This window comes from Saimiri boliviensis, chromosome 8 (assembly GCF_048565385.1).
Source record: "Saimiri boliviensis isolate mSaiBol1 chromosome 8, mSaiBol1.pri, whole genome shotgun sequence".
In the NCBI taxonomy this organism is placed as follows: Eukaryota; Metazoa; Chordata; class Mammalia; order Primates; family Cebidae; genus Saimiri; species Saimiri boliviensis.
Window position 1 is genome coordinate 59,216,662 of NC_133456.1, and position 25,450 is coordinate 59,242,111.

The following is a 25,450-nucleotide window of genomic DNA, read 5'->3' on the forward strand; positions in this document are numbered from 1 at the left end:
CTCAGAAGTTATTTTAGGTTGAATGATCAGGAAAACTGGTTAACCAGACCTCCTAACAGATGAGGAGCCAGGCTGAGGGGATCCAAGGAAACAGCATTCCAGGTGTCCGAACTGGGGAGTATTAAGGCTCTAAGGTACAAATAAATTCGGTGTATTCAAGAAACACAAAACAGGTCAGTGTAGGGTGAATGCAGGAGGCAACGAGGAGTAAGTATGAATGCAATTTTAAAATGAGGCTACTAGAATATCAGTATTTTAAAATGATGCTACTAGAATATCATAAATACAAGGAAATAATCACAGGGGAGAAATGGCAGATTTTCAAAAAGAAGATAAAGTTTATTCTGGTGAACTTGGCAATGATCTTGGGCAAAATTCTAGAAAAGGTAAACTGTAATAAGATTGGAAATATTGATCATTATGATTGAGCATGATTGGTTACTAGGCAAATCATGTTGGAGTAGCCTAATTTAGCTACTATGACTAGCTTATCAACTCAGGAAAATGCAAAAGATAGTACACCTAGGCTTCCGTAGAGGATCTGGAAAGGTTTTTCATGACATCCTTGTGAACAAGATAAAGAAATGCAAAGTACTCAAGAAGGTCTGCTGAACAGAATGAGATAAACCTAAAAGAGCCTGGCTAGAGGCATGACTCAGATGTCTGTTCTCAGTCAGTTCAGTCTTGTTAAAAATTTTAATCAACTATTTGAAAAAGAAATAAAAGACATAACTACCAAAACAGATGAAATAAAGCTAGAAACACCAGGTAAATTGGCAGAATACATATAAAGGGAGAAAAGCAGGTTGAATTTCAAGAATACATCTGTAAGGACCTATACTTGGATATTAAAAATAAAAGAACACCTTCCCCCGACACTGCCAAGTTTATAATAGGCAAATGTGGCTTAGCAATTACATTATGTGGACAAAACATCCAGCTGTTAGTTGCTAGTGACATCAAAGAATCGAAAGTATAGCATCAACGTCAACAACAAATGAACAACAACAAAAATACCTGCTCTCCTTTAAGACTGCATCAATTATTAGAAGTCTATTACCTAAAATAAGACCAATCCCAGAATGCTGCATGCTGGCCTAAACAGAATTTGTTTTTTCTAACTAGATTCCAGTTAACCAGTATGGAGAGCTAGAATATGGTTAGAGAAAAATAACATGAGGACCTGAAGCTGTACAACAATATCTAAGGGTCTGATACGGTTTGGATATTTGTCCCCTCCAAACCTCATACTGAAATGTGATCCCCAGTGTCGGAGGTAGGGCCTAGTGGGAAGTGTTTGGATCATTAGGGCAGATCCCACATACATGGCTTGGTGCCCTCTCTGTGATATTAAGCTCACACAAGAGCTGGTTGTTGAAAGGAGTCTGGCACTCCCTCCTCTCTCTCCTGCTTCCTCTCTTGTCATATGACATATCTTGCTATCCCCCTTAGCTTTCACCATGGGTAAAAGCTTCCTGAGGTCTCACCAGAAGCCGTGCAGATGCTGGTGCCATACTCACACAGCCTGCAGAACCATGAGCAAAATAAACCTCTTTTCTTAATAAATTACCCAGTCTCAGATATTCCCTTATAGCAATGCAAAATGAACTAACACAGGGTTAAAGGAACTAACTAGGGAGGGTTATGGCACTAATAAAAATTTGCCAAGGATGTCATCATTGTCCTCAATGTGTTAAAGGCTATTACTTAAAAGGAAATTAGATTGTATATGGTACTGGGACAATACTCAGACCAAACTGAAGACGATTTCTTTTCCTTTTTTTTTGAGATGGAGTTTTGCTCTTGTTGCCCAGGTTGGAGTGCAATGGTACAATCTCAGCTCACTGCAACCTCCACCTCCCGGGTTCAAGAGATTCTCCTGCCTCAGCTTCCCAAGTAGCTGGGATTGCAGGCATGCGCCACCATGCCTTGCTAATTTTGTATTTTTAATGGAGGCAGGAGACTGACCTTGAACTCTTGACCTCAGGTGATCCACCCACCTAAGCCTCCCAAAGTGCTGGGATTACAGGTATGAGCCACTGCACCCAGCCTGAAGATGATTTCTGTTCAATTTACAGAGTACTTGTCTAACAGTCCTGTCCAAATGTGAAACAAGACTGTCTGCAAGAGGTGATGAATTCCATGGAAGATAAAGTGGACAGTTTCACGTAGATGACTGACAGTCTAAATAAGACAGTGATTTTATTAAATTCCCCCAAGCTAATAAGTAGTATGAATTACATGGTACCTTTAATGAACTTCAGCTGGATGGTACTGTCCAAACTCACTTATCAATTATTCTCCCAAAAGCATCCTCAGCCCTAAGTCATCCCAACATCATAGTTCATGACAATTCGCTAACTTACCTTGAGTGAGTCTATATGTAACACCCCTAATATTATACTGTGATGCTCTCTCTAGGGATTTTTGGAAAATCCATTGTATATGTTCAGGATCATCTCCATCTAATGGAACACCTTCTGTTTTTAAAAAAAAAAAAAAAAAAAAGAGAGAGAGAGGAGAGAAGACAGAAATATATAATCACAAAACAGTGTTTTTAATGAAATTATCCAAAGGAATAATATAGAAATAATGTGTATTTTATGTAATTCTAGATTATTAAATTAGATTTATTACCTCCAAAAGGCTGGTCCTTAGGCCACTGCAACATCCTTACATACTCAATACAGTGCTCTGGTAGCCTGGGCATAGATGCAATGGTGCACATGGGAAAATTAACCTAAAGCCATAGTTTGTCCTTTTTAGTGAATTTGAAATGATGAATAATTTTAAAATGCAACTTCCAGTTATGATCTAGTTTGTAATAGTTTCATATAATTTGTTTCAACTCAAAACACTGTATACCATTAAAAATTCTTCTTAAACTAATATAGATTATCTGAGTCACTTCACTTAGGTTGATCTCCCTATAAAGACAAGTTTGCCCTACATTTACAAGGTATATGAAATTTAAGCTTTGTTAGACTATGGGAAGAAAAATGCAGAACAGATTCTCAAATATGAACCTTGCTATGTTTACCTAATATTTAAGTATAGAACAAACCAAAACAAAAGCAAATTCAGAGTTAAATGAATCCCAAGTGAATAGTCATAGAATTGTGTACATTTCTTATTCAAAATTTCAGGTGTTCTTTAAAGTGGGTATGTAAATCAAAAAGCTCCATCCTTGGAGAGATCATTCTCATCCCTGGTATCTGTGTTTCCCTGAAATAAACACAGGTGAAAACCACATAGATTATAGCTTGACATTAACATACAGCTTTGTAATTCTACTTGATACCTACTCCCCAAATAAAAAATGCAAATAAAGTATGAAAACAGAATAGTATTGAAACAATGTACTTGGTTCATATCTTTCCTCAAATAGAGCAGAATTTCCTGTTTTATTATCTTTCTTCTTAGCATAATTTTTAAAATATAGCTACCTCTAATTAAAAACCCTCAATATTGACTAGACTTAATAATCAATCCCTAATTCCATCCAAGATACTATAAAAGAAATGCAGGTGTTAAACTTTTGATTACCTGTGGTGGATACAGTTCCAGCGTGCATTCGATACAAGCAGTCATTCCAGGCAGAATCACCCGAGCGTTTCCTTTAAAACCTTCTGTCCCTCCATCTATCAAAGGGATAATGGAGCTTGGATCTAAGACACCATCTTCATAATTTAGAAGAGATATCTAAGAAAACAATTTGAAGGGCTTTACAGGAGAAAGGGATAAGAATTCAAAAAAAGAAGTATGTTTTCAAGTAATCCTATGAGTCAGTTGTGCTACTGAACACCAATGTTTAAAATCAAGGGATTATAATACTAACAATTTGTATTCTCACCTGAAAAGCAATTCCTGGCAATAAACAGTGAAGTATATATACTTAATTCAAAATTAAACTCTGATTTTTCAAAAATATGATACGAATTCTAATTTTGGGGATGTCAAGCACAGCAGCAAGAACTTTAGAGAACTATAACAACACTAAAGTCTTTACCAGCATGCCATTTATCCATCTTCTGGCTATGATAGAGTCCAGTCCACAGACAATAATATGAAATTCTACAAAAGAAAAAAAAAAAAGGCAACTTTAATTTTTAAATAGGCAGTTGCATGATGATTTTTCAATGTAGATTCATCAATTTCAACAAATGTACCACTCTGGTAAAGGATGCTGATTAGGAATGTTGTGTGTTTGTGAGAAGAGGGAACTGTATGAGAATTCAAGTTAAAAAAATTTTCTGCCCAACTTTGTTGTGAACATAAAACTGCCCTAAAAAATAGTTTACTTAAAAAAAAAAAAAAAAAAAAAAAAAAAAAAAAAGCAGCTGAACAAACTAATTTGCACTTTCTAAGAAACAAACAAAAAAACCACAAACACTTTTTATTATAATTCCACATATACTCTCAGAGCTCCTATTCCTTAACTCTTACTCAGGTCAGCATAGAAAATTGCAGCTAATGGTATCAGCTACAACAGCAGCATTCTCTTTTCAGCCTATCAGCAACCTTACTGAAAAGCCAACAGTGAGAGAGGAAAGCAAGTGAATAAATAGCCTCCAAATAGCTAGCAATATTCAAATAACTACCAACTAAAAAATTCTAAGGATCTAGTGAGAATTTAATTTCAAGTAAGAAACTTACGTCGATAGAAAGTGTCGTTAAAATCTTGAATTTTGTTGAAATGTCTGAATATAAGTAAAGGAACTTAAACAGCTAAGTTTTAATTTCTAAAATGAATTGAGCAATGCCATAAGAAACACATTCTGTGTATATTTACAACAAGAAATAAGTAATCAATGTTCACATCAGTGGAATTCAAGGAATCTGACTAAATGAACACAACTCTCGTTTCTGACAAAACTTTTCTGTCATTCTTCTCCTAACTACTGACTTTTTCTCATTCCTAAACCCCCATGTCATTGTATTTATGCTCTTGGTAGGAGGTATACTTTCTACTTTACTTTGGTTTTCATATAAAAACTTTTCTGTCATTTTTCTCCTAACTACTGACTTTTTCTCATTCCTAAACCCCCATGTCATTATATTTATGCTCTTGGTGGGAGGTATACTTTCTACTTTACTTTGGTTTTCATATAAAAACATAAGCCCCAGGAAAGCAGAATGTGTGTGTCCTCAATCATCAGCACCAAGAAGAGATGCAATAAATGTTTTAGTGAAGGAAAGATGCACATTATAATTCCTATTTTGCTAAGTGATTTTAAGTTACTGTAAAACTCATTTTGTTTTTAACATATAGAAAATTTCAATAGCTTTTTCAGTTGGTAAAGATTTTACTTTTTTTTTTTTTTTGTGGAGAGGAGACAAAGTGCAAATTTTTTCTACCTTTCTCATTTAACTCAGTTTTCAAGTTACCCTCCCAAACTCTATTACCAGTCTTCCCATCCCTGGGCGCTGCAAAGGAAATTCCATTCAAAACTGACTGTGGGTGTGTCAACATAGCATTTAACACTTTAATAGCACATGTGTGCAAAAAATTGTTTTATTTTTTCTAATGAATGGAGCAATTGTGTTTAGTAATTTATAAATTATGCTACTTCTCTAAAGTTAAGATAAGCAGTCCAATATAAATTTTTTCAAAGCAATATAGGGAAAAACAGGACAATACATGCTTCCTCTACATTTTTAATTTTGGCCTACAAATAAAGCTATGAATATAACTTCAATGCTAGCCCTCAGCCATTCAGACCTCTATTCCCTTTGAATGGTAGGCAAGCAGGAGACTCAACCTACAGCTAGAAAGAGGTCAAAAAACAAACAATGCAAACATTGGAGGAATGGCGATAGGGGAATCAAGAGCCAGACCAAGAAATCTAATCTGGATTTCTATAAAATACCCAAAGTTTCCCAGACCCACATAATGGGGATAGACAAACTGAGCGTTCCCCACTCACCGACACCCACCCCGCACAAATCAATTCTTCCTTTTTCCCTACAGGGGCCTGTATTTGCATTTTTAAGCTCTTTAATTTGAAATAATACAGATTCACAGTAAGTTGCATAGATAATATAGATAAGTACCATGTACCTTTCCCAGATACATCTTAAGTAACTATAGTACAGTACCACAACCATGAACAGAACAGTGATACAATATGTGTTTATAGTTCTGTAATTTAAACACACACAGATTTGTGTAACCACCACCCCAGGCAGCACACACAACTACTGTAACACAACAAAAATCTTTCTCTTGCTATGTCTTCAGTCATCGTCACACCAATCCTCACCTCCATGCCTAGTCCCTGCTAACCACTAATCTATGCTCCATCTCTGTTTTTTTTTTTTCTTTCTGAGACGGTCTCACTCTGTTACCCAGGCTGGAGTGTAGTGGTACAATCAAAGCTCACTGCAGTCCCCACCTCCTGGGCTTACCTGATCCTTCTACTTCAGCCTCCCAAGCAGCTGGGACCACAGGCATGTGCTACCATGCCTGGCTAATTTTTTGAGTTTTTACAGAAACAGGGTCTCATATGTTGTCTAGGCTGGTCTTGAACAACCAGGCTCAAGTGATCCTCCCACCTCTGTAATTCCAAGAATATTATATAAATAGAATCATGCAGTATATGACCTTTTGAGACTGGCTTTTTTTTTTTTTTTTTTTGTCTAATAGATGTGTAACAGTCTCTCACGGTGGTCTTATTTTGATGTGAAACATCCTTTCATCTGTTTTTTGTCATCCTTTTTAGTAAACTATCTCTATCTTTTGTCTATTTCCTAATTGAATTGTTTTTTACTATTGAGTTTTAAGAGTTCCGGCCGGGCGCGGTGGCTCAAGCCTGTAATCCCAGCACTTTGGGAGGGCAAGGCGGGTGGATCACGAGGTCAAGAGATCGAGACCATCCCGGTCAACATAGTGAAACCCTGTCTCTACTAAAAAAAATACAAAAAATTAGCTGGGCATGGTGGCACGTGCCTGTAATCCCAGCTACTCAGGAGGCTGAGGCAGGAGAATTGCCTGAACCCAGGAGGCAGAGGTTGCGGTGAGCCAAGATCGTGCTATTGCACTCCAGCCTGGGTAACAAGAGCGAAACTCTGTCTCAAAAAAAAAAAAAAAAAAAAAAAAAGAGTTCCTTATATATTCTAGATGTAAGTCCTCTGTCTGATGCTTTACAAGTATGTTCTCCAGTCTGTAGCTTGTCTTCATCCTCTTAGGAGGGTCTTTCATAGAGCCAGTTTTTAATTTTGATGAAGTCCAATATATCAATTTTTTTTCCTTTTATGGGTCATGCTTTTACAAAAAATTATTTTTTTAGAGATGACGTCTCAATACATTGCCCAGGCTAGAATGCAGTGGCTATTCACAGTTTATGACCACAGCCCACTATAGCCTCAAACTGCTAGTCTCTAGTGATCCTCCCACCTTAGCCTCCCGAGCAGCCAGTACTCGGTAGTGGCATGACAAAAGCTCGCTGCTGCCTCAGTGATCTGTACCACCATGCCCCACCTTTTACAGGTCTTGCTTTTGACATGGTCTAAGCACTCTCCACCAAAACCCTAAAGCTTTTTCGTTTTACCTTTTTTTGGGGGGGCTCTTTTTGAGGTGGAGTCTTGCTCTGTCACCCAGGCTGGGGTGCAGTGGCGCAATTTCGGCTTACTGCAACCTCTGCCTCCCAGGGCCAAGTGATTCTCCTACCTCAGCCTCCCAAATAGCTGGGATGACAGGCACACACCACTACACCCAGCTAATTTTTGTATTCTTAGTAGAGATGGGTTTCACCATCTTGGCGAGGCTGATCTTGAACTCCTAACCTCAAGTGATCCACCGACCTCAGCCTCCCAAAGTGCTGTCATTACAGGCGTTAGCCACCATGCCTGGCCCATTTTACATTTTATATTTACACCTATAATCCATTTGGAGTTAATTTTGTATAAGATGTTTAGGTCAAAATTCATTGTTTTGCCTATGGATATGGAATTGCTCCAGTACAATTTGTTGAAGACTATGATTCTTCCATTGAACTGTCTTGCACCTTTACCAAACACAAATTGGCCATACTTACATGTGGCTATTTCTGGCTTCCCTATTCTATTCTAGTCATCTATGTATCCCTCTGATAATATCACTGAGTCTTGATTACTATAGCTATATAATAAGTCTAGAATTTGGATAGTGATTCCTCCCACTTTATTCTTTTTCAGAATTGTAGTAGGTATTCCTTTCCCTTTTTATATTAATTTTAGAAGAAGCTTGTCTATAACAACAATTTTGCTGGGATTTTAATAGAAACTACGGTATATATGTATACAAATTTAGGAAGAAATGACATCTTTACTATATTTAATCTTCCAGTCTTTGAAGATGGACTATCTCTGCATTTTAGATTTTATTTCTTTCATCAGCATTTTGTAGTTTTTCACTATATAAATCTCATACTTACCTTGTTAGTTCACATCTAAGTATTTATGTTTCTTTGTAAGTAGTTGTAAATGGCATTGTATTTTAAATTATAGTTTTCACAAGTTCACTGGTATGTTGATTTTGTATTCTGTGGAACTTTCTACATAGAAATCACATCTGACTTCTATAAAATACCACAGATTCTCCAGATCTAAAATCAAACTACAGTATAAATACTCCTTTTTAAAAAACATATTCCTTGTAAAAATAAATTTACTCTGATGTACCTTTCATTTGACTAATACTATACTGACTGTGTACTCTGTCTGCTGCTATAAGAAAACAAAGATTAATTGGATTCAGCCTAGGAATTTACAGTCTAGTAAAGGAGATATGTAATTGATACGGAAATTAAGGGCAATAATGCAAAAAAAGTAGATGATGAAACAGGCTTTATAAACTTAAGTTAAAAATCAGGGCCAAAAAAATATTTATATAACCATAAAGAAAAGACTGGATGAATAGAAAGCAAAATGCTACCAGCAGTTATCTCAGTAACAAAGTTACTGCTGCTGATTTTCTTCCCTCTTGCTTATCTGTATTCTCTGTTAAATATCTCTTCTATAATAAAGGAAAAAAGCTTTTAAAAATTAAGTAATTTTCTTTTTCTCAAAAGGATACGGAACTACATTGCAATTAGGAACTCTGTCATTTAGAAATTCTGCAGCAACTTCAGCCTTAGGTCTTCCAACATCTTTAGGCCTACAGGAAAAATTATATTTAAATTATAATTCATATTATAAATCTACAGGATCTACACAATTTACTTTCAAATATAAAAATAAATACACGGTGAGTTTACTTACAGGATGTTTAGAAGGAATATTTTTGCCTAAGTATTTGGATTTCAGCAATAACTTTTAGTGCACAGTCATTTAACCTTAAATGTCAACGCTTGCTGATGGTCCAAATTAACATGACAAGTCTAATTAAGTATTTCTTTAAGTGAAAATCTGAACAGTGTTCTTCCTCCCAGATAAAGCATAATAATGCTATATTTCCTGGCCACTTCCCACTGTAAAAAATAATCCCACTCTCAGAGCTCACAAACTCATGGTGTTAGTGACTCTGCAGATCTTGGCTAAAATAAACACAGTAAGATTAATCCTTGGGATGCAAGAACAGTCATTTAGGCCTTCTTCCTCTGTGCTGATTAAGTAGCACACTTTATGTCTCTTAAGAAGCTGCATGAAAAAACGGAAAAAAAAAATTTCACTGGACACTACATAAAATGAAAAAGAAACGAAGCTGTAACCATGTTTTTAAAGAAGAATTCCAAAGGTGTCAGCTAAAATTGTAAATGTTACATGACTTTAAAGAAGTTGAATATATAAAGCCTCAAAAGGTCATTCTTATAGACAATAACCACACATATAGACAGGAAAGGATATGAATTCCCTCCTCTAAGTTCTGTACAAATGGTATTTTCTTTCCTAATATTTCCATATTCTTCTTAGAGAAATCACTCCATGTACATAATAAGAACATTATTACTTTTCTCATAACACATTTGTTTGTTATATACATGTCTATCATACCCACTAGACTATTACCTGGATGAAAGTGACCATGTTCTTACTCTCTTCATATTCCTTCATATCTAGTGCAGAGTAAATGCTTTTAAAATAAATGGAAATATGCTAGGAACGGTGGCTCATGCCTGTAATCCCAGCACTTTGGGAGACTGAGGTGGGTGGATCACTAGAGGTTAGGAGTTCAAGACCAGCCTGGCCCATCTATAATAGTGAAACCCCATCTCTACTAAAAATACAAAAATTGGCTGGATGTGGTGGCACATGCCTGTAATCCCAGCTACTGGGGAGGTTGAGGCAGGAGAATTGCTTGAACCCAGGAAGCTGAGGTTGCAGTGAGCCAAGATCGCACCATTGCACTCCAGCCTTGACAAAGAAGTGAGACTCTATGTCTCTAAATAAATAAAGAAAGAAAACGAATGAATGAAAATAATAAATCAAGTATGCTTATTAGAAAAAAATCTGGAATTTCAAAGAAAAACACTTTAGCAAGTCAATGTTTTTGGAGTGCAGTGGCGCAATCTCGGCTGCAACCTCGGTCTCCCAGGTTCAAGCATTCTCCTGTCTCAGCCACCCAAGTATAGCTGGGACTACAGGTATGAGCCACCACGCCTGGCTAATTTTTGTATTTTTAGTAGACATGGTGTTTGTTGGCCAGGCTGGTCTTGGACTCCTGGCCTCAAGTGATTCACCCACCTCATGCTCCCATAGTGCTGTGATCACAGGTGTGAGTCACCACGTCTGGCCAATTTTTCTGCTCTCCAATAAAGCATTGTTCTTTTTTGATTCAAAACTTTTGGTAAATGTTTTATCTTCACATTGTACTAACTTACATAGAAAAGACTGTTATAAATCAGAGAACTTCAGTATTACATTCAGTGACTCTGCACACAAGAAGCTCTTTCGGAAAATACAAGGGACAAAGTAGACTTCTAAGATTCTTTTAAGTAATATATTCTATGTGCTTTCAAAGTAGATCCCAAACAAAAGAACTCCTAGATGGCTTCTGGGAACAGTTTGTTAATTTAGCATTTCAGGATGAGGGATCAAATTGCTCCACCTCAATAAAATGGCCTTTCACATACCTCATCCTTGCAGGACACCCTGCCCAAATTAGTTAACCTTGAACACAAGCATCTAACCTGAGGTCACTGAGATTAAATGAAATTATATGGATAGTTTATAAGTGCTTGGTACATATCATTACCTTCAATCATTTTAGCTACAAATTAAAGGGCATGGCCCGTATCAATAACCAATCAATTCAGTGGTATCTTTTTCAAAGCATTCACAACTCAAAATTTGACAGGCTGGAAAGGGCCCACAAACTTTGCTATAGAGAAGAGAAATTTCAAGGGTTAAAAAATAAATAAAAAATAAAGCTTAAAAGTTAAACATAAAGGTCACACTGCAATTATAACATTTCATTAACTTGACCTGGTTTAATCCATCCTTCAGTCTCATTAAGTTTCTCCACAAAGGTAATGTACAAGTTTTATGCCTATCCAAAAACGTAATGTTGCCTTTTTTGCTAGCTGAACTTTATCCTATATAAAACCAGGACAATTTGAGCACTGTCAGTAACAGACACAAACTTACCTTACTAACTAGAGAGAGGAAAAAAGTCTTTATCTCTCTGTATCTGTATCCTCTGACTAACAAATACACACTTTTGCCTAAGCCACTCAAACCCCTCAATATTACATACCAAATTCATGAATGAACATTTCTTCATGTCTGGATACATGGCCTACATCAGTTTTTTGTTTTTTGTTTTGTTTTGTTTGAGACAGGGTCTTGCTCTGCTGCCCAGGCTAGAGTGCAGTGGCATGAACACGGCTCACTGCAGCCTCGAGATCCTGGGCTCAAACGATCCTCCTACCTTAGCTTCCCATGCAGCTGGGACCACAGGGGCATACCACAACACCTGGCTAATTTGTTTTCCTTTTTTTGTAGAGAGGAGGTCTCCCTTTGTTGCCCAGGCTGGTCTGAATCTCTTAGGTTCAAGCAATCTCCTGCCTCAGCCTCCCAAAGTGTTGGGATTACAGGTGTGAGCCACGATGCCTGGCCTCTACTTCTGTTCTTAAACTCATCTTTAACAAACCACTACTTGATACTTTCTGTATTCCATATATGTCTAAGGTAACTATCCCTCTTTGTTCCATTCCAACTGGTTCCGGTTTTTCTCTCCTCGACTTTCTATTTTCTTTCCCCTTGCAGAGAAAGCTCAAACTCCTTCACCGCTTCACTGCTCCGGTCACCACTCAAACGTTGACTCACAAATCCCCGCTGATGTCTCACTAGTGCCTAAAACTCCAGCCACTATTCTCTACTGACATCAACTGGAGGAAGAGCTACTGTTCTTTCCTTTCTTCAGTGCACAGTTAACCTGAGGATATTCCCCAAAATCACATAAACCTTTGGAAGGAGACTTCTTTGAAAAAACAAAAACATGTGTTTGCTTACATAACTACTATCACCAAGATGCCCAAAAGTTTCTTGCAAAACTTTACCTAAAATGGGAGCAGTAGTTTTGTTTTTTAAAATAAAATTAGCATTATCCTCTCAGTCATTTTAAAAAATTATTAAACTGCAATGTATAAATGATTATCAGAGCTTAAAAAAAGAAAACCACTAAGATATTAAACTTACCTAAATAAAAACTGCCTATTTAGATTGGAAACATCTATAGTGTCCATATCTATAACATGAATCTGTCTAAAACCAGACAAGGCCTGTGGGAATAAAAACAATCCAATTAAGCAGAAGTTTCCTCACATTTAAAAATGTAATATTTGCTTTCAATGTAGTCTTAGGTCTACAAAGTCTCAGTAATAAATTCTGCATAATTGTATTCGATGCCTGAAAAAGAGTCTTGCAAGGTACATAAAATTCAGAGTTCTTTAACAGGTCAAAAGCATACCACCAATCAGTTTCAAATAGTCTATAATCAAAAGACAACAACTCAAAATTTCTACAGATTAAAACTGTTTTACATATATATATAAAATCCCATAAACACATTTGTAAAATTTGTTGCTTTGCTGCTACTGATGGATAATTTAATTTTACTATGCTTGCTATTTTTTTTTTTAAATATCGTTAAAAGCAATTCCTACAAGCTTTATCTTAGTTTACTTAACATTAAGCATGCCACAATTCAGAAATGGTAACTATTATAGGACATGCATTATAAAAACACACACATAGACAGACTGTATATGTAAAAGAAGTATCTTAAAAGATACTGAGTCAAGAGCAAGCAATTTAAAAAGTAAGGAAAGGCAAAAAACAAAAAACCTGTTAGGTTTCAATAATAATGCCATGCATTCTAACAGTACAACCACATTCAAATTTACCAGCAGATGCAAAAAAAACTGGAAAAAAAAAAAAAAAAAAAAAAAAAAGTCTCAATAATTATATTATGCTTTTCTGGTCTTGATCAGTTTACTTAGATGATCAAATAACTTGACAATAATTTCTCCATTTTTCTGTCTCCCTTTATACCAAGACATCTCCAAGACTTATCCATAGGTGTGCTTTTCACTATTCTCAAACTTCAGCCCCAACCACTCCACAGAAACTGCCCTTGTCAAGGTCAGCAATAACCTCCATGCTTGTAACTCCAATGACCAATTATCAGTCTATCTGACCTTACCATTCTGAGGTATCAGGCGGGGTGGGGCACTTCCTCCACCCTAAAACATGTTCTCCATTTGGTCACCACACTCGTGAGAATTTGAACACTTTTTAAAAATTGGTTTCCAGTTCATTCAGTTTTCCTCCTACTTTACCAGCCAGAAGTCGGAGCAGCCTTGTACTTGGTTCTGGTGATCTCAGACCATCTAGCAGACATCTCAGACTTAACGGTTTCCAAAACAAAACTTGAGCACCCTTGCTCAGCACTACAACCAAATGTTCTTTTCTGTATCTTCCTCATCGCAGTAACTCCATCTTTCCAGGTCCTCCCTCAGACTAAAAACCTTGTTGTGTCATCCCTGATTCCTCTCTTTTTCTCATAGCACACCACCAATTCATCAGCTAAACCTGTTGATTCCATCTTCAAAATATATCCATAATCTGACCACCTGTCACAACCTCCAACGCTACCATCCTTTTCCAAGTTACCGTTGTCTCTTGTCTAGAGGACTGTAATATTCTTCTAATTAGTCTCTTTCTTCTCCCGCCCTGCTTTTCCCTTAGTCTATTCTCAATGCATCAGCCTCAGTAATCTAGGTGAAAAGTGAGTCAAGTCTCTCATTGCATAACTCTCTACAATGACTTCATGACTCAGAGTAAAACCAGAGCACCTACAGCAATCTCCAAGTTCTTCTGTGATATTCATTCCAAGCCCCTCCATCTCCCATTATCTCTCTGATATGCTCTCCAAATATGCTCCCACAACCCACTTCTGCTTTAGCCATAATGGCCTCCTTGCAGTCCTTGAACAAACAGGAATGCTCCACTTCACATCTTTGTACCTGCTATTCTAACAAGAATGTTCTTCCTACAGATATCTGTATGGCTCATTATACTTACTTCTTCGTTCAACTAAAATGTGAGCCCCACAAATGCAAACCCTCTCTATGTTTGTTCAATACTGTATTTTTAGCATCTAAAATGGTGCTTGGCATATGAGGGAGGAGGCTCAATAAATACTTGCTCAACCAATAGTAGTATCATATTCTTTTTTGGTTAGAATGAGCCTTTGGGGGGCTTACAATGAATTAAATAAGCAAAATAATGAGTAAACTGAAAACCCTTAGTTTTCTTCTTTTGTGTAAAGGGTTATTATAATGCAATAAATAACAGAGCCACTCCTTAAAGTTGCTTGGTGACTAATCTTCAAATCTAATCTTCAATTATTTTACACTTAAAATTAGTATCACATTTGCAAATAATGGCTTCAAAATTTAATAAGCTTTAGGTAACTTGCACATTTATAATACCTAACAAAAACCAATGCCCATCCTCCATAAACCCTTTCCTTCTATAAGTCTTTGGTTCTCACACTGCTAGAGTGTTTATGTTTGATAAGGTACTGTGATTTTGGCATCCTATCACAGCGTACATCATATATACTGCTATTTATTTCATGAGAGATTTATCTCCCCATTGAAATTTCAGATTCACTGAAGACAGAGACCATGAGGACATCACTTAAGTGACATTAGTGTTTTCTGCAAAATTAATGTGGCTAGGTTTATATTTAAACTTTAACCCCTTTGGCCAATTATTTGGGTACTCCATCTGGCTGTGACCTGCCTTATTTTCTAAAAAGTCTATTCCAGCATTTCCACTTTTCTACACAGCAATGAGAAGCCTAGCATACAACTAACTCTAAACCAATTCTCTCTCTACTCATTTTTGTTAAATAAACTCATGAAGATTTATAAGTTACTTTGTGATTAGAAAAAGTCAAAGAAACCAATTAATATATAATTAAATCAAATTATATATTTAACTTGACTTATTTCCAAATTTAAGGAAATAAGTTCAGTAAAGGTTTAGCTTTCCCAAATCTTAGGAGTCCATGATCGTCTTATGAGGTCATATAATGATCTAATGGTTCACTGAAAAAGAACACTGAACTAAGAGTTGATGACCTAAATTATATTCCAGGCACATCACTATAATCCAGAAAAACTTTGGCAAGTCAGTCAACATCTCTAAACCTCAAAGTCTCCCTCTATATAAAATGGAGCAATGCCTTACCTGCCTAGCTGGGTTATTTGGGAAAGCAAAAGAAATAATAAATTATTTGAAACTATACATTAAAATATGAATTACCAGTTTTGTTATTTACTTCACTGAGGTTAGGAGCGTTTCACCAGAGGAAGCGCCAAAATTTGTTTAGTAAAGATCAGAGAAGAAAATTGAAATAAGAAATTCTATCAATGATTTTATAGCTGAAAGCTTTAGAGTTAAAAAAATTCCAAAATTCTATCATCATTTTAATCACTGGAATTTGATGTGCTAAACTTATCTAACAAAGGCTCAAGAGAAAAGGTTAACAATCACAAGAAATTTCCTAGTATGACAGATAAGCAAGGTTTACTTATCACAAAAAAGAAAATAATATGTATTTTATATATATATAAATATATATATGTGTGTGTGCATATATTACCAGATTTTTCAGGAGCTCACATCCTAAGCCGCCAGCTCCAATGACTAGAACTTTACAAGTATCTAACAAGAACTGGAGAGACTGTAAAGAATGGAAAGGCATATTAAAAGCTGGGTAATAACCATAAAGACTGTCAATAAAGCAACAAACTTTAAAACAGTTTCTGATGTTTCCATGAAAAATGCAATTAGGATAAAGAGAAGACTTTATATTTGATCAGTTATTTTAAATGTATGAATTCTTATCGAACCAGAAATTCTCAAACTCTAATGATTTCAGAAAGTTTCAATGTCAGTTTTATTTTTTGAGATGGAGTCTTGCTCTTGTCGCACAGGCTAGAGTGCAGTGATGTGATCTTCGCTCACTGCAGCCTCTGCCTCCTGGGTTCAAGCAATTCTCCTGCCTCACCTCTTAGTAGCTGGGATTACAGGCATGAACCACCACACCCAGCTAATTTTTGTATTTTTAGTAGGGACGGGAGTTTCACCATGTTGGCCAGGCTGGTCTCAAACTCCTGACCTCAGATGATCTGCCCGTCTCGCCCTTCCAAAGTCCTGGGATTACAGGCATGAGCCACCATGTCTGGCTGCTAATATTTTTAAATTGCCTTTTATTGTATGAAATTAAAAGGCTATTTTTTAACAAGGAAAACTACCTTTAGTTTGCTTTTCAATTTTTGAAAAGGAATAGAAAACATCAAATTCAGTTATTTAACTGACTTCCTAAAAATGTAAGTTTAAAAATTTTAAAAACAGGATTAAACACTACACAAGGTGCTTAAAGGACTAAAAAAATAAGGTTAGAAGAGTAACAGCTGTTTTTTTTTCTTTTCTTTTTGAGACAGGGTCTCACTGTGTCACCCAGGCTGGAGTGCAGTGGCATGATCAGAGCTCCCTGCAGCCTCCACCGCCAGATGTCCTCAAGTAATCCTCCCACCTCAGCCTCCTGAGTACCTGAAACCAAAGACATTTATCACTATGCCCAGCTAATTTTTTTTCTAAGAGATAGTTTCTCCCTATGTTGTCTAGGGTGGTCTGAAACTCTTGGGCTCAAGTGATCTTCCCGCCCTGGCATCCCAAAGTTTTGGGATTACAGACATGAGCCACCTTGCCTGGCCAATAGTTCCTTTTGAATAAAGTGAGTGAAACTCACAAAAAATGAGATAACAGGAAAACACAAATACAAGTCTTAGAAAATTCCTTATCAGCAAAAATTAAAATCATTTAACAGAAGTAACAATTTAAATTTTTTTTTTTTTGAGATGACATTTTGCTTTTGTTGCCCAAGCCGGAGTGCAATGGTGTGATCTCAGCTCACTGCTGCCTCAGCCTCCCAAGTAGCTGGGATTACAGGCATGTGCCACTACACCCAGCTAATTTTGTATTTTTAGTAGAGACGGGGTTTCACCATGTTGTGCAGGGTGGTCTCGATCTCCCGACCTCGTGATCTGCTCGCCTCGGCCTCCCAAAGTGCTGGGATTACAGGCATGAGCCACTGTGCCCGGCCTTTTTTTTTTTTTTTTTTTTTAAATATTTTCAATTCTGCCCAATATTAAAGGAGAAATTTATTCAGATGAGACATTAGGCCAAACCCAGAGTGCACACATTAATTTACAGAAGTAGCACAGTATTTCCATTTCAAATTATTATCTTTTTGTAAATACAAAAGGATATAAATATATACTATACTTTTCCTACCCTGTAATAAAAAGTAAGTCACATATAATTGAACACTTGCCTTAAGTCAGACACTATCAGTCCAAAATTCTATGCCTCTATTATTTAGTACTCACATAATTTTTAACATGCAACTAATTATACTCAGTTCTAAGGTGTTCATTCCAACCAAATTTCAAAATTTAAATAAGCACATGTATATTCCTATCAAAATTAAATTCTCATGGTGGTACCACAAAAGGGGAGTATGTTTCAGAGAGCATTTTAAACTAGAATTTTAAGTATTACTTAAAATTTTACATAAGGTCATATTTATCTATTGAAAAATTTTAACTTATATTACATGAGAAATGTGAAGACTCAAACGGTCATTCAAACAAAATCAGTTGTGAATATTCAATTTCATATTTTAAAAAAATTTAGTTTCACAAAACAATTGTATTAGTATTTTCATTATTAGAGCAAATTAAAAAGGAAGCATTCTATTATTTTGAAACATAAAACTATTAGAGCAGTTATTTAAAAATAAATGTTTCTCACTTCAGTGCTCGGTTCGAAATCAGGGTGTGTGAAGGGTCCAGATCGCTCGAGGAACTTCTTTACATGGTTCCAGCGACCTTCCCAGTCTCCAGTGTCCCCACACCCACCATCAACAGCCATTCTGCACAGAACACAGTAAATTCAGCTGCAAACATCAGTATGAAAAAAAACCACACCTATAACTACTATGGTAACCCCAAATGAAAAGGTAAACCACACCACACCTGCTCAAATAAAAAGGGAAATACTCAACGTGATTATGTTTATGTTTTGAAATTTTTTCTTGTCCATTATACGACTGATTTAAAATTAAGATCAGCATGTTTCTATTTTTATTTCACCCACTGAATGAAATGAATCAGTCTACATGTTTTTGGCTTCCTAACGCAATCCAAGGTCCAACTTAGGATACTGGTCTATCCGTTAGAAATGGACTTCTCCACATTTGGTATTTACAAAACAAAAAAATCACTCCAAACTTCCTCAGTCTGTTGCTTCAACACACTTGCATTAGGATACATGAGACACAATAGAGAAAAGAAGTCAACTTCCAGAATTCTGATGCTTCAAATTTAATACTTCTTATGTGTCCTTTCCAAGTTTCAAAAGTGTAATCTAAAAATCATTTTTGATGAGTGGAATTTTCACACACTTTTCTCAGAAAGAGAGGTTCTAATATTCTCTTTTCTTTTCTTTTTTTTTTTTCTTTGAGACACTCTCCCTGAATTGCCCAGGCTGGAGTGCAGTGGCACAATCGCAGCTCACTGCAGCCTTGCCCTTCTGGGCTCAAGCGATTCCCCTGCCTCAGCCTCCCAAGTAGCTGGGCCTACAGGCACGTAGCACCATACCCAGCTAATTTTTGTATTTTTAGTAGAGATGGGTTTCACCATGTTGCCCAGGCTGGTCTGGAACTCCTGAGCTCACGTAATCTGCCTGCCTAGGCCTCCCAAAGTGCTGGAATTACAGAAGCGAGCCACCGCACCTGGCAGAGGTCCTAATTTTTAAAAGAATCTCTTAAAACTGTGAGGTGGTTTTTCTTGCCACTAAACACAAGAAGTTTTAGGTTACAATTATGCCACAGACAGGCATCTAGAAATCCTTTAGAACACACAACAGAATAAGGTGGGACTCCTCTACAAAATGCATCTCTTTTATACTTAGTGCAATATTCACGTTTGGTTGTGATTATTTTAAATTTTCTAACCTCCTATAACCCCACACTTTCTACTTTCAATTTCTAATTTTTACAAAAGGGACCAAGAAGTATTGCCTAGCAATAAAAACCATAGGTTTTGATGTCAAGAGTTGTGCTGGGTTCCACAATTAACAGCACTGTGACCTTGAGTAGATTTCTTAATGGCCATAAACCTCCTCTGCAGGCCGTTCATGGCTACTTCTTTCGGCCGTGTGGCTAGAAGCAATCACATAGAAGGCTCACTACAATACACGGCATATGGTAAGCAAAGTTTAACTGTGATTTCACGTAAAAGGAGAAGGGAAATAAAAGGCAGGAAAGAATGTGAAATTAAGTTTGCCATCCCAGTCCTCTCGCAGTTGAAATTCAACTGTCTGAAGGACATACCTAAAGACCAAAAACTGCTACTGGGAACTGGCACGGAAATTACAAACTCACCAAACCCAATGCAAGTTTCCCTGCCCAGGCAGGGAGGGGAGTAAATTATGCGTTGGCCAGGTTAGAAAACACTTTGATTAAATCTGTCTCACCAGCATAGAACTACGCATCTGGTAAGAAATAGGGTGTGTAGTAAACGGGAAAAACAGGCTGTCTGAGGTCAACCTCTTTTAAGAGCCAATTATTCTGCCAAAATGACTGGAGTGCTTAGTACAATATCTGACACGTAGAATTGTCATTAAAAGTTTGCAATTAGTACTACTGTCTCAGTGTTCGCAAAAGACCACAAAACGGTCTTGTGTCCTTTTCCTGTGTGTTTAAGGTAGATTCCCTTTTCACAGAGTCACGCCTCTGACAATTTAGGATGGAGAAAGAGGAGTGCACAAGGGTCCTTCATCAAGACCTTTACGTCAAGTACCCCGGAGGGCCCCTGCAGGAGCTGGGGCGGTGCAGCCCGGCCCCGACGCCCGCACTGGGCAGAAACCGGGAACGGCCTGCCAGGCCCCCAGGGCTGCGGGACGGGGGTCAGGGGATGAGGCCGCGCGGCCTGCGCTCCGGGTGTCCCTCTCCCAGCCCCCCGGGCCCGCTGCGGCTGGTCCCCTAGGCCTGGGGTTGGGGGAGGCGGGGGTCCCCAGAGAGGACCCCGGCCTCCCGGCAGCACTAACTTCTCAGCCAGCAGCTCCTCTATTCTCCTTCTTTTCTTCTCCCTAAAAGAAAGAGAGAATAAAAGAAGGGTCAGCATCACGCTACACACTGGGCGCCGCGAGGGGATGGGGGGGCGAGGCGACGGGGCGGGGGGGGTACCCCGGGTGGCGGAGGCAACCGCCCACCGCCGCGCTCTCTCACAACCCAGCCCAGCACGGCGCGTCTGCAGAGCCCCGGTACTTACGGTTCCTCACCATCCGCCATATTGTTCTCCGCCTCTTCCCAGGTGCCCTAGCGGCGGGGCGGAGAGAGGCGGGGCAGGCAAACCGGGGAGGGGCGGAGCAGGCAAAGGGGGGAGGGCGGGGAAGGGGCGGGGCCGGGGTCAGAGCCAGAGCCCGCAGGGAGGGGCGGGGCTGACTGCGCTAGGGCTCCCGTGGGCTTTAAAACCTTTCCCTGTAATTATAACCTTAATTACCTACACTTAACTAAGTAAATTTTATACCGTGCATAATTTTGCTATGCAGCGTGAAAATGTAGGCAATACATTATGCGTTTGTACAAATTATATGTTCATGAACAATTAGATAAAATATTGGTTTATTCTTTAAAAAACTCCTGAAGAACCATCCTAATATGCCAGAGGCTTTCCTCTGGGACAAAAACCAAGGAAATTTTCACTTTCTGCTTTTCCGGATGATTCCAAAGTCTTTGCCTTTACAAGCACTCACTTGAATAATAACTTTATCTAAATCAGTTTACAGTGGTGGGATGAGAGATTATTATTTTCTTCGTACAAATCAACATTAATATTTTTGTGTCACATTCTGTTAGATAAGTTCAGCAGGAATGAAATGATTTCGTTGAAACTTTTTTTCTGTGATAAATGTATATATTTAGATGCAAAGAAGAAAGTATAAAGGACAAAAATCAAAGAATAATTTAGAACACCCATAATCCTGTTACCTCAAGATAAAGAGTGATAAAAAGTTTCAACTATTTTCTTATAGAGTCAAAAACACAAATATACATGTGAGTCTGGATAGACGGAAATGATCATGTTCAAAAATGCATTTATATAGACATACACACACATCTCCTTTTATGGAGTGGGACAAGAATGAGATTTGGAATAAAAAGTAACTGATTTTAAATCCTTCACAGTTATGAGCTATGAGACCCTTAGACACTTCTACATCTTCATTTATAAAATAGACATAACACTCTTCACCTTGTAAGACTGATAATTAAGTAAAATCCAGAGTGGCTCTCAGAATAGTTTCTGATCAGCATCACTTGGGAATTTGTTGTTAACACAAATTTTCAGGCCCCATCCTCAGCCTTCTGCAAAGCCTGGGGTGGTTCTCTGCTGGTAAAGTTTGAGAGCCACTGAAACGAAGTACATAAACCCTAACAGGGACTCATAAATGGAGCTGCCATTACTACATTGTGAAATTTAATCTCCTCTTGTCCTAGTTGTCATTGAACCTTAAGGAAAGCTTGTCCTTTATGGCCCCCCAGTTAGGTTCAGTTCAATAGCATTCACTGAGCTGAAAGTTAGTGCCAGGCAGTGGGTGTGGGAATAAAGTTCACAGTTCGTATCAAGAGATTCCAGCCTCCTTCTGCATCATGTATCTCAGCATCAACTATGAAACCACTTTTTCTTGGCCAGGCAACTCCACAGATGGTTTCACTGAGGATTTAACCTCAGTGCTTATCAAAATGGGCTCCTGTAGCCTGAACCCCTAACAATACTGGATACCCTTTGATTAGTGGTAGTGAGCATTGTAGCCCTCTCACATGGTGAAACCAACAGGCACCTTAGAGACCACCTAGTCCAATCTCACCTGTTTCACAGGGGAGGAAACTGAGGCCTAGGGATAGAATACAGCTAGCTTATGAAGAAGTCTGCAAAGGCATCTGGTCCTGTATCTGCTTGCTTTGAGAAGAACACCCTGACTCACTATGGTGGTATTTTGATAAATGACACCAGGCACTCTCACTGGCTCAGATTGATTGATGGATCAGAAATAGCCATCTGCCCTTGCCAGTAATGATAGCAACAGAGACATGCAAGCAAAACCTTCAACAGATTTTACTTCAAATGGAACGTATCATAAACAATTAGACTATCTGCTATAGCTTTTAAACAGACAGATATTCTGAATGGTCCTATCTAGACACACCAGTCCCATTTTAAAAGCCCCATGAAGCGGGGCTTGGTTTCCCATGCCTGTTATCCCGGCTACTTGAGAGGCTGAAGCGGGAGGTCTGCTTGAGCCCAGGAGTTTATGATCAGCCTGGGCAACATAGTGAGACCCTGTCTCTAAAAATAGTCATAAATTAAAGCTCCAGGAAGACCTCTGCAGTGAATCTGACCTCTCCCTCCCCAGAATGAACATTAACCAAGAGTTGCTTCTTATAGCATTTCAAACAGTTACTGGAATAAAGAAATGACTCATAATGTGTTCATTTTTGTTTAAAAACTTTTTTAACAAAGGTAGAAATGTTTGGAGAAAATAAAATATCTCCCAAAGAGAGAAACAGAATTAACATTTTGGGAGAGAAGAAGAAAGGAATCATGCTATAAACAGCTTTCTCTGTCTTTTTAGAATTTCTTTCTTTCTTTTCAAACCCCTTCTAAGGTTTAAACAAATAACTATTTATTGGGTATCAATTGCCTGTGATCAAGGAGTGATCATATGGCTACTAATATACTCTTGACAGCTTTAGGTCATGCAGTTCTGAGCAGCTGGAAGATAAAGTTCTTGATCACAGCTTCTAATACTCATAAATCTCACTAACAGTGTGGGGCCCTACTGGAGTTCCCACTCTCATTCTGACCAAGATGATTTACTCAGCTTGCCCACAGTGCTGCTTCTTGACATTCTGAAGCCCTGGGGAATTCCTCCACCCCCTCTGACTTCCTGTAACTGTGCACTGTGGCTCGGTGCATCTCTATTTAGCCCTCCTCTCACTGTCTCATATTTAACTAGTGTTTCCACTGGATTGCAGGAGTTTTGAAGGCAGAGCAGGATTTCATCTTTCTCCTCTTTTATTATTTTTTTAATACCCCATTGTGGTTTCCCAGAGCTTCAAAAGAACTTGAAATACCTGTTGGCACTGTACTGAATATTCTCAACCTTTCTCCTCCTATTATATCTACCCAGATATGACCACAACAATAAAATTGGAACAAGGTAGAGAAAAGTCAGTAGATGCTTATAGTGAAAGCATAGAAAACAAATCAGATTAAAGCACACATGAATCATGGGCTAGCCTATTACTAATGGCAATAATAGTAACATGTAACTGTGAACATGTGTTATACACTAAACACTTCCTATACATTCCTTCACTTATCCTCACCTTTGTGGCAGATATTCCATTATCCCCACTTTACACATGAAGAAACTGATGCTAGGAGAGATCAGGTAATTTCTCCAAAGTCACCCGTCAGAGAGGAAGGAGCTGGGACTCTAATTTTGCTTTCTCTGACTTCACACCATCCCATTTGTCCAGAATCAAGAGAATGTGAGCATTCAGGAATATTTTCACATTTTAAACTTTATTCTAAATGCAGCACATAAGATATATCTTAGTCAGCACTAATTCTTTTCAATCACCAAACTTTCCTAAACACCAGTAGTAGTAGTAATTTCTTAGAGTCACTGTAAGCTCCTTAACTGCCTTCTGAATCAACGAGGAAGATTAAATTATATTTTCTAGACTTTGCATTAGAATATTTCATTACTTTCCAAGTTTTTGAAAATTAATTATCTGAGTAGAGTGAATGCAGTTTGTCTAAACCACTATGGGCTTAGAGACTCTGTTATCTCAGAATTCTTCATCTTAGAATTCTATTACATTATACAATTAAACAAAATACTTTTTTCTCATGCATTATAACGATCTCCTTAACTGAAAAAAGATGACCTTCTGAAAGCTTAGAAGAGAATTTACAATGAATACAACCCTTGCCAGTTATTAGGGCTGGGATACCTTATCTATGAATACACTGCGGTCCCTCAGTGAAAGTTGTCACCAAATTTTTCAATGAAACTAAGAAAACATTTGAAGTGGAATGCATATTTCTGCTCACAAAACGCTAGATGCAGAACAACTAGTTCACTGCAGGTAACTGTTTGCTCTAAAATGTAAGCAACATGCCCAGTTCAGGGCTAAAGTGATCAGCGTGCCAACTTTATCACTTTATCAGAATGGCACAGCAGCCCAACAATTCCGCCTCGAGAGAATAGAGATGGAGAACAAAGAAGAGAAGTGAAAAAAACAAACCAGCCTTTCTGTTCTACGTGACCTTTTTTCCCATTTTGCCAATCTGATTTCACACATAGCGACTCATGGTGAAACAGAGAAAACATGGGAATTGCATTCAGATGTGTAGAGGTTAGTAAGAGGTAGTTTTCAAAAGCAGCTCGTTATCCAATAACACTAGAGTCACCTTCCATTTCATTTCACTTAGAGTGGCATCTGCACAGCTGCCAAAATTTTTCTCTAAGTCAGAGAACACACTCCTAAGTTAAACCTTTAAAAAAGGTATTTCAAAGGAGGCACCTGGTGTTCAGACTGCCAAAGAAGACACTGCCACCTCGCTTAAGAAAGGGGATTTCCGCTGTTTGCTTTCTGTCATTTCATCTCTATTCTGCACTCAGTCCCTTGTCCTGTCTCGAGGTTCCTGTTTTCCTGTACCTAACCACTTATACAGCCAATCTAGAAGTAAAGAGGAGCAAACACGCCCGCCCGCTCCCAATGTCCTTTGCTCCGCTGCCTACCAACCGCAAAGCCGATCGAGACGAAGCGGCTGTCACCTCGTCGACTCAGCTCAGCTGATCGGTTGCCGCC

At 38.0% G+C, this 25,450-nt stretch overlaps 1 protein-coding gene across 5 annotated transcripts in view; it reads right to left on the minus strand.

Annotated features, from left to right (window-relative positions):
• The window catches only part of UBA3 (ubiquitin like modifier activating enzyme 3), a 29,679-nt gene extending 4,258 nt beyond the window's left edge, over nt 1-25,421 (minus strand). Inside the window, exons 1-11 of one of the 5 annotated variants that reach the window (XM_003939467.4) lie at nt 20,835-20,907; nt 20,611-20,652; nt 18,313-18,433; nt 16,097-16,177; nt 12,619-12,701; nt 9,056-9,136; nt 4,657-4,700; nt 4,010-4,074; nt 3,547-3,702; nt 2,638-2,740; nt 2,367-2,480 (exon numbers count right to left, since the gene is read on the minus strand). In XM_003939467.4, the coding sequence (XP_003939516.1) occupies nt 2,367-2,480; nt 2,638-2,740; nt 3,547-3,702; nt 4,010-4,074; nt 4,657-4,700; nt 9,056-9,136; nt 12,619-12,701; nt 16,097-16,177; nt 18,313-18,433; nt 20,611-20,652; nt 20,835-20,854 (910 nt within the window). In that variant the 5' untranslated portion in view covers nt 20,855-20,907. Of the gene's footprint in view, nt 1-2,366; nt 2,481-2,637; nt 2,741-3,546; nt 3,703-4,009; nt 4,075-4,656; nt 4,701-9,055; nt 9,137-12,618; nt 12,702-16,096; nt 16,178-18,312; nt 18,434-20,610; nt 20,653-20,834; nt 20,908-25,380 lie in introns of those variants that run through there. The other 4 variants (XM_074404533.1, XM_003939468.4, XM_010350122.2 and 1 more) reach the window with 4 other exon arrangements.
• Between the last annotated feature and the right edge of the window lie 29 nt (nt 25,422-25,450).